The 9,385-nt window shown below is 28.2% G+C and overlaps 2 protein-coding genes across 2 annotated transcripts; one reads left to right on the top strand and one right to left on the bottom strand.

Moving 5' to 3' along the window:
* Positions 1–1,380: 1,380 nt before the first annotated feature.
* LOC100571898 (piggyBac transposable element-derived protein 4-like) lies at positions 1,381–3,134 on the bottom strand. The gene is made up of 3 exons (XM_008180835.1): positions 2,187–3,134; positions 1,751–2,080; positions 1,381–1,632 (listed from the first exon to the last, which is right to left on the bottom strand). Exons 1-3 carry the CDS (start codon positions 3,132–3,134, stop codon positions 1,381–1,383), a joined length of 1,530 nt encoding a protein of 509 aa, XP_008179057.1.
* Positions 3,135–7,259: 4,125 nt separating this feature from the next.
* Positions 7,260–8,973, top strand: LOC115034849. Its single transcript, XM_029492336.1, has 5 exons — positions 7,260–7,873; positions 8,038–8,190; positions 8,270–8,371; positions 8,473–8,619; positions 8,823–8,973. The coding sequence occupies exons 2-4, from the start codon at positions 8,061–8,063 to the stop codon at positions 8,601–8,603; spliced, it is 363 nt and encodes a 120-aa protein (XP_029348196.1). The 5' UTR covers positions 7,260–7,873; positions 8,038–8,060; the 3' UTR covers positions 8,604–8,619; positions 8,823–8,973.
* The last annotated feature ends 412 nt before the right edge of the window (positions 8,974–9,385 follow it).

Below are 9,385 nucleotides of genomic sequence, written 5' to 3'. Positions count from 1 at the left end.
TACCGAATATTGACTATTATTGAGTATTTTATTGTAGGTATGCTATAAAAGTTAACAATACCTATATGTCATATAGGCTAAAAGATAACATGCTCGATAAAATGAAAAGGATATTATTTTATATTTCCTTTGTTTTGAACATTGCCAGGTGCAATATTAATCCATTAGCATTTAATAAGTAGTAATTATTAACAAATATTTTATACTGCACACCGAATTATAATAATTGAGCTCGTATCCATTTACAAACTATTTAGTATTTAATAGACAGATAGACTATATTATCCTTATTCCTTGGTATTTGAAGAAGAATAACTAAGGAAGTTTTTGTTCAAATTTCGATTACGATACATCAAAATTTTCAGAAAAATTATCTGAATCCCATTTTGCTTTAAAACATATAGGTTGTCATTTGAAAAACAAAAGTTAGTATCGCCACAGGATACTCCTTAAATGTTGTGAAAAATCTAAGTACTCGAAATTATCGTCTTTAATAACACTTAAAAATTCCAAAAATTAAAATTTGAATATATGCATAATTTAAGCATAAAAATGGGGTGAGCATGCTTAAAAAATCAGGAAGGAATACAAATTAATAATAGATAGTACATATTAAAGTAGTATTATAGTAGTATATACCTAATATAACATAATGTAACATAATATACTAGTAATACTGTTAAGACATTATTTACTAATTTATTTATCAGAGATATATTGTTATCATTTTCTCCAACAAATTTAAATCTTATGTATGAATTTTACAGTGTAAAAAAAATAGTATATATTATAATTATTATTATTATATTACATTATTATTATTATTTATATAATATATTTTACAGTGTAAAATATATCATAGACCATGACTAAACTTATTATTTAATTACTTTTTTTTCCATAACAACAAATTTCTTGAAATGAAATTTTTCCAATTGGACTGTTAAAATATGATTTCAATGTATCTCTAAGTTGTTTTGCATCATTTGAATATCTATTAACACGTTCACGGACACCTCACTTTTTGATATAATTTATGTATCTACCTCAGAAATGCACTTTTTTATTACTGCTATAGCAGTAATATTTTAGTACTGTTATAGCAGTATTGACCTGCTGCATATTTTTTTTATAGTAATTGGTCATTACTGTTATAACAGTAACAGTATAAAATAAATTCAAAACCATATTATAATAACTGAACTTGAGTTTTATTTTAAAAATCAATATCAAACTTAAAAAGTATAAAAAGAAAAAAAAAATATTGCATGATTTCAACTTGATTCATGATACACATTAATTTAAAACATAATATTGTTAAATATAAATTAAAAGAATAAATAATAATATCATAATTGAATTTAAACAAATATTTATTTCTCATTGATTATGATTGTGCCATTCTTCAAAACATTTCCCGGGACAAAGAGGTTTACCACAGACTTTACATTGAAATGATGTTTGTTTTCGTATTTTAGTTTTGTAACACTGAATGCAATTTTTAAAGTATGTTTGTCTTTTATAATTTTTTGGTACTGGAATTTTTTCTGCATAGTGATTGTTTTCAGGTGCTTGAATTGTCGTTTTTTTTAATTTTAAACAGATCTGTTGCTGTAGTTTGCACTGGAAGTCCTATTAAATTTTTAATTAGCAGATCACGAAATTGCTTAAAGCTTAAATTTGTGTTAAAATGTTTTTTGTAAATAAAATATGAATTCCATGTAGTAATGTCTAACATATGGTACAATACTTTCTTATACCATCTAGCCGATTTTCTTGGAGATGAGTAATAGCTGACCATTTGATCACTGCGGTCAATGCCACTCATGCAGTTGTTATAGTCCACTATTTCTGCTGGTTTATTTTTGAGTATGCCGTATTTGTTTTTTGAAGGTATCATTTTTGGATGATTTTTAGTAGTTAAACATAAAACATCGCGCTTATCTTTCCATTTGGAAACGTAAACATTTTTGTTACGTCTCCAAATATGATCACCACGTTTTAATTTTTTAGTGGTTACTTCCTTTGGGTTTCCTCTGCGATTGGACCTTAGAGTACCAGTTGTATGGGTTTTTTTTTTCTAATAGAATATTTGATAAAGTCACACTATTATAAAAATTGTCCATGTAAAGGCTGTGCCCTTTATTCAAAAACGGTTTCATAAGGGTTAAGACGATATTGTCAACTTTTGATACTCCCTCCTCAACTGCTGACGATGTTTGTTTGCCTTTGTACATATCGACATTCAAAACGTAACCATCATGAGTACATAGCTCGTAGAATTTTATACCATATTTAGCCTTTTTTCCTTTTATATATTGTCGCCATACTAATCTACCTCGATGTAATAACAATGACTCGTCCAATGATAGATTTTCATCGGGAAAATATGACTTTTGAAAGTTTTGAATTAACATGTCGAATACTGGATAAAGTTTTTTCATGGGGCCTACTAATGGATTTGTATCATTTGCATATTCTACACTAAAACATCTACACAATTTCTCAAATCTCCGTCCTGACATAATGTGACCAGCAATAGGATGATAATATAATGGGTTATTAGAGAACATATCTCTAACAACCGAAAATTTTATGGAACCTCCAAGCAAACACACTGCCAAAAAATGTTGTACTTCTTCAGAGGTTGTTCGCTTAAAATGTGTATTTCTACTTCCTTTATTGTGAGGACGACATTGGAGACTCATATTTTCACTATATTTATTAATAGAAGATACAAAGATTTCAATTATTTCGTCGGTCCAAATTTGTTTAAAAATTTCAATTGGATTATTACGAGCACTTTCATTTATTTCTAATTTTATTCCTATCGAATCACTATTAAAACCAAAGTCTAGAATGTCTAAATAGTTGTTCACCCATAAATTACTATTATCAACAGGTTCATCATCGCTGCTATCACTCGAACTTTCGGAAAACGATTCATCGGCTGATGGATCGTCTGCACTTGTTTCTAAGCTTTGTGATGGCCCAGTAAAATTAATATTAGTATTATTCTCACCTGGTCGATATTCCGGGTCGGCATCAGAATCATACACATTCGATATGTCTGATTCATCTTCAAAACTTTCATCTAAAAACTCTTCAATAGTTTTTTTAGAACTATTAGCCATTTTTAATTATAACACAGTAAATAATTAACACGAAAATAATGACGTACCCTTCGTCTGGCGTCCAAAATACGACTAAATTGTTATTTAGTAATCGTTTTCCGTCTAACCGTTTCAATAATAATATCATTGTATCATAATATCATATAATTACAAAGCAAACAACATCCATATCAACATAAAAACAAAAATTCCACCAGAAAGTATAAAAATAGAACATGTCATGTTTGGAATAATGTTATTGTGTGCTAATGCTACGTGCCCAAATATATGAGTATACGTAATGGGTCAGTCTTATTTCTAGTTTCGTATAATACCATTAAAAACAGTACTGTATGAGCAGTAATGCCCGATTTCGATGGTTTTGTAAATTACTGTTATAGCAGTAGTGACCAATTACATAAAAATTGAAAAAAATTGAAATTTCTGCTATAGCAGTAACTGTCCGTGAACGTGTTAAGACTTTTTCGTGAAATATTTGTAATTTCTTGATTTTTTTTTTGAAATTCGAAACTTTCCATTGCTTATTCTACTGCCATCGCTTTAGGGCTTCCATCTAAATCTATTATAATGTTATGCAGTAAAGTTATGGCTTTGGCAATGTTTTCTGCTTTTTCAATTTTAGTTTCGATAGGTTTGTATAATATTCTCCACTTGGTACACATTATTCCAAACGCACATTCGACACAACGTCTACAACGTGAAAATCTATAATTAAATATCATTTCTTCATGTGTCAGTTGTCGCTTTGAATATGGCTTCAAAATATATTCTTTTAAAGGGTAGGCGTCATCAGCAAGCATTACATATGGCATATCAATTTCGGTATCTTTGATTTTTGTAGGAAGAGGTAATGAATTTTTGTAGTTATCCAGTATGTCATATAAATCTGAGGCTAAAAACGTACCACTATCACTCTGCTTACCGTAGGTTAGGTTCCCCAACTTTTTTTCATCTATTTGTTTTCTTAATTGTCCACAACATTTCTAAACATTTTATTTATCATATTCGTTGTTTAATTGGTATTTGGTTACACAACACACAGCTCAACATAAAGCAATAGGTATAAAAAACAAGTTTGTAAAAAATAATTTTTTACCACACGCAAATAACATCTGTTCATTTTTAAAAAACAAATTTTTACTCCTTTTAAAATAACTCAAAACCAAAAAAAAAAAAAAATAATAATAATAACATCTGTTCTTTTAAAAAAAATTAATTGTTACTTTTAAAATAATTCAAAACCAAAATTAAAAAAAAAAATTACTTATAAACTAAAAATTAATTATTTTGATATGATTGACTTTGCATTGTGTCCATATCAGTATAATTGATACTGCTTGTTCTTGAGTCTGATGCCATCCACTCTAAAGAAGCTGGTGAAGGCGATTGATAATACGATGACGAAGAAGTAGAGCAATAATTATTTGAATTGATTTGAGATTGTGAACTTGTATTAATATATTTTTTTTAATGTACCGTAAATTTTCATTTTAGCAACTTCATTCATTTTTTTAAACATAGGCAAAATATTCATCAAAAAATGATAGTCACCATCAGTTTCGTTATTTTTATTTAAATTTTTCTGAATGCGTGTTTCTAAACGAGCCTCAAAAAGTTTAATTTTTTTTTTCTACCTCCAAAGCTTCTTCTTGAAATGTTTTACGTTTATTTGAAATAGGAGTGATTGGTTTTGGAATATCTAAATTGTTAAGTGTTTCTGGTAGTGATTCAATTTGGTCATCGGGATTTTCACTATCATCATGGTTTTCTATCAACGCTATATCTTTTTGAATATTTGATGAGGTCTTTCTTGGCATCAACACATCTTTTAAAAACAACATTCGTTCATAATACGGCCACTTACTCTTATAAGCCTCATCCGTACCTTGACCCGATGATTTTATCGACTTATTGAATTCTCTCCTAAAAATGTCTCTAGTGTTTTCCCATTTCTCTTTTGCCTCGTTGTCTGCGCAAAATACAATTTTTTTACGAAATTAATAATTTTATTATTTAATAATAATAATATTTTGACTGAATGTTTATATGAGCAAATTCTATACACCATACCGTTTTCAAAATATTTTGACTTATTTTGAGCTGTTTACAGACATTTTCAATTTCTAAAATCTAAGATTTAAATTATCTATAAATAGCTCAAAAAAAGTGTAAGTATTTTGAAAATTTAAGTATGTACATGACATTAGGAAAACTACTGGGACTTTTGACTTCTGTCTTCTGACCTTATAATAATATTATAAGTACCTAATATGTATTATTATTATTATATGATTATAATACTTATTTCAGATATTTGTCAACTGGTATGTCATTTCGAGCTTTAGAATTTTCATTTAAGCGACATCATTACACCATTGGTAAAAACGTTGAAGATTTTTGTGTTGCAATATGGAATCAACATTTTACCAAACATATGCCGATTCCCAATAAAGAAGACTATTTCAAAATATCATCAACATTTGAAGTACTATGGAATTTTCCGCATGTTGTTGGTTGCTTGGATGGAAAACATCTACGGGTAAAGTGTCCAGAAAAGTCTGGCAATATGCTTTTCAATTACAAAGGTTATTATTCAATTGTATTACAAGGAGTTGCAGATGCGAATTACAAATTCATATTTGTAGATGTAGGAGCCTACGGTAAGCAGAGTGATAGTGGTACGTTTTTAGCCTCAGATTTATATGACATACTGGATAACTACAAAAATTCATTACCTCTTCCTACAAAAATCAAAAGATACCGAAATTGATATGCCATATGTAATGCTTGCTGATGACGCCTACCCTTTAAAAGAATATATTTTGAAGCCATATTCAAAGCGACAACTGACACATGAAGAAATGATATTTAATTATAGATTTTCACGTTGTAGACGTTGTGTCGAATGTGCGTTTGGAATAATGTGTACCAAGTGGAGAATATTATACAAACCTATCGAAACTAAAATTGAAAAAGCAGAAAACATTGCCAAAGCCATAACTTTACTGCATAACATTATAATAGATTTAGATGGAAGCCCTAAAGCGATGGCAGTAGAATAAGCAATGGAAAGTTTCGAATTTCAAAAAAAAAATCAAGAAATTACAAATATTTCACGAAAAAGTCTTAACACGTTCACGGACAGTTACTGCTATAGCAGAAATTTCAATTTTTTTCAATTTTTATGTAATTGGTCACTACTGCTATAACAGTAATTTACAAAACCATCGAAATCGGGCATTACTGCTCATACAGTACTGTTTTTAATGGTATTATACGAAACTAGAAATAAGACTGACCCATTACGTATACTCATATATTTGGGCACGTAGCATTAGCACACAATAACATTATTCCAAACATGACATGTTCTATTTTTATACTTTCTGGTGGAATTTTTGTTTTTATGTTGATATGGATGTTGTTTGCTTTGTAATTATATGATATTATGATACAATGATATTATTATTGAAACGGTTAGACGGAAAACGATTACTAAATAACAATTTAGTCGTATTTTGGACGTATATCAAAATTTAGGGTTGAATAAATCCTATCTTTATGGTAAAAAAATTATGAAAAAATATTAAGTATTGGAGAAACGGGACGGGATTCCACCGCCACAGGTGCTGAAATATAGTCAAAATTGTAGACGGGACGAGCTGTAATTAATTCAAAAATGAATTAAGACTTACGAAATTTACACCAAAACTTAAGTATATTAAACCCTATCTTTTGGTAAAAAAATTATGAAAAAATATTACGTATTGGAGAAACGGGACGGGATTCCACCGCCACAGGTGCGCGTAATTGGGTTAATATTTAGACGGGACGAGCTGTAGTTAAATCAAAAATTAATTAAAACTTTCTAAACGTATATCAAAATTTAGGGTTGAATAAATCCTATCTTATGGTAAAAAAATTATGAAAAAATATTAAGTATTGGAGAAACGGGACGGGATTCCACCGCCACAGGTGCTGAAATATAGTCCAAATTGTAGACGGGACGAGCTGTAGTTAATTCAAAAATGAACTAAGATTTATGAAATTTACACCAAAACTTAAGTATATTAAACCCTATCTTTTGGTAAAAAAAATGATAAAAAAAATATTAAGTATTGGAGAAATGGGACGGGATTCCACCGCCACAGGTATGCGTAATTAGGTTAATTTTTAGACGGGACGAGCTGCAGCTACAATTTGTCATTCATATTATCTTTCATTTTGTATATTTTACTATCTTAGCAATTTAATAAAATAAATATATAATTATTTATAATTTTATCGCTTTATTACTATGCATATATGAATGTTATTAATTGTATTCATCGATATGAAAATCTATAAAAGCCAATCCCCGTGAGATATTAACTCTCAGTTATTGACCATCTTCGTTTGACTTGCGCGCTTCATGACAGATACTTGAGTATACGTTTTTTTTATTTAAATTGTTTTTTTAAATTAATGTTAATTGTATTCTATTATAATTGTATTTAATAGTTTGTATTATTTTTGTATATACCTATAGTGTAATATAAAGATATCCCAATATTTGGTTGTTGAATTTGAGGATAATTCAATAGAAGCTGTTCCGGCTGGCTGGTTTAAAAAAAAAGAAGGCACATGCGCGTGGCCAACCACTAAAAATACTAACTTTATTAGAAAATGTGTCGAGTTCAAAAGTATTCCGAACGATGTTGAATACAGTTACCATGCAGCTAAAGTTTTGAAAATATCTGGTAAAAAAATATAGGTTATTTCTGTAACATAATTTAGTCTAAATCTAGTTGTATATATTATTGTGTATTGTATATTGTCTTATATTTTAAGATATAGGTTATTTTTCAGATTTATTATTGAAGCTAGTTATTGTTAGTATAAACTATATGCATATATTTTACAGATTCATTATTTAAAGCAAGAAAAATGGTAAAAAAACGATTAAAAAACATTGATATATCATCTACCGATGAAGATATTTTATTAAAACCCAAACAAAGAACGGCTAAAACTGCATCAAATCTACAGTTTTCATCATCATGTCCAACATTTTCAGGTGTTACATCTAATAAAATTATAAAAATGTTATATAATCAAATGTTCATGATATTCATAACTATTAATATCCAATTTAGCATCTGAAGATGATAACTGCAGCAGTGATGAGAATGTTAAGAAGAACGGTACTAGCAGGACATTATTAAATGGATGGTCGCCATCTCCTAAAAAAGTTAAATGTATGTCCTCTTTATTAACTAATAAAATTAAATCTTTCAATACTTTTACAGTTAATATTATGTTTAATTACTTTTATTATTGGTTATTTATTTATATTTAGTTTATGAAGGACTGAAAAATCCACAAAATAATAGCCTTACAAAAGATAGTTATATTTATGCTTCAAAGTCATCAACTGTGAAAAAATTATCTTTTAGTGATGATAATAATACATCTTCGAATGGTACTTAGAAGTACAAAAATATAGGTAAATGTTTTAAAATAATACATTTATGTATAGAATTTATTAATATGTGTGGTTATTAAATGGTAGGTATAGGTAAATCAAATAATATATAATTTTATTGGTTAAATAATATTTTTATCGAACGCCATTTATAATTATATAGTTGTTTAAGAATTGTAAAACAAAAATATAGTATCTAATTTTATATATTTCTTTTTTTATAGTTGATCAAACAAATCTTGCTTGTGACCTTATTGATATAAACTCTGTGGATAATTATGTTTTTGAAACTCCCGGGAATCTGAGATATAATAATGTTATTAAATCAACTGATCTTGAACTCGGTAATTATTGAATTAAATTATATTTTACCTTTTAAACAATCAAAAAACTTAATATTTCTCATTTAATTAAAGATAAAGAAAACTTAGATGATATTGTAATATCAGGGACACCTCAATATACCATTGATCCATTACCATCGACCAAAGCCCCAGAAAATGTTGTATCAACTCCAAAAAGTTAGTATGATAAATTAATATAAATTGTTAAATATCCATTTCAACAATACATTGTTACTTAAGATGTTGACTGCACACATAATCTACTTAAAATATTTAAATATTTTGGACTCCAATTTTGCAGATATATGTAGCTATTGTGCTTAAGAGGATGTCACACTAGTTATTTTCAGCGGTATAAACACGTCTACGAAAAACAAACGAAAAGGCATTAAAAAGTGTTTTTAGAGTAAATATACTTATTATGAAATTTATAGAGAGACACA

The sequence above is a fragment of the Acyrthosiphon pisum genome, unplaced genomic scaffold (assembly GCF_005508785.2).
Source record: "Acyrthosiphon pisum isolate AL4f unplaced genomic scaffold, pea_aphid_22Mar2018_4r6ur Scaffold_21271;HRSCAF=23481, whole genome shotgun sequence".
NCBI lineage: Eukaryota > Metazoa > Arthropoda > Insecta > Hemiptera > Aphididae > Acyrthosiphon > Acyrthosiphon pisum.
The sequence above is the reverse complement of the archived record's forward strand: the minus strand, read 5'-3'. Positions and strand labels throughout refer to the sequence as shown.

Bases quoted from the DNA above. Each gene is read 5' to 3' on its own strand.
- LOC100571898 (XM_008180835.1), bottom strand. From the start codon at position 3,134: ATGGCTAATAGTTCTAAAAAAACTATTGAAGAGTTTTTAGATGAAAGT. The intron at 2,081-2,186 runs GTTGACAATATC...ATATTCTATTAG, and splicing joins TTGAGGAGGGAGTATCAAAA to AAAAAAAAAACCCATACAAC. The intron at 1,633-1,750 runs GTATTGTACCAT...AAAATTTAATAG, and splicing joins CGGCTAGATGGTATAAGAAA to GACTTCCAGTGCAAACTACA.
- LOC115034849 (XM_029492336.1), top strand. From the start codon at position 8,061: ATGGTAAAAAAACGATTAAAAAACATTGATATATCATCTACCGATGAA. The intron at 8,191-8,269 runs GTGTTACATCTA...TATCCAATTTAG, and splicing joins ATCATGTCCAACATTTTCAG to CATCTGAAGATGATAACTGC. The intron at 8,372-8,472 runs GTATGTCCTCTT...ATTTATATTTAG, and splicing joins ATCTCCTAAAAAAGTTAAAT to TTTATGAAGGACTGAAAAAT.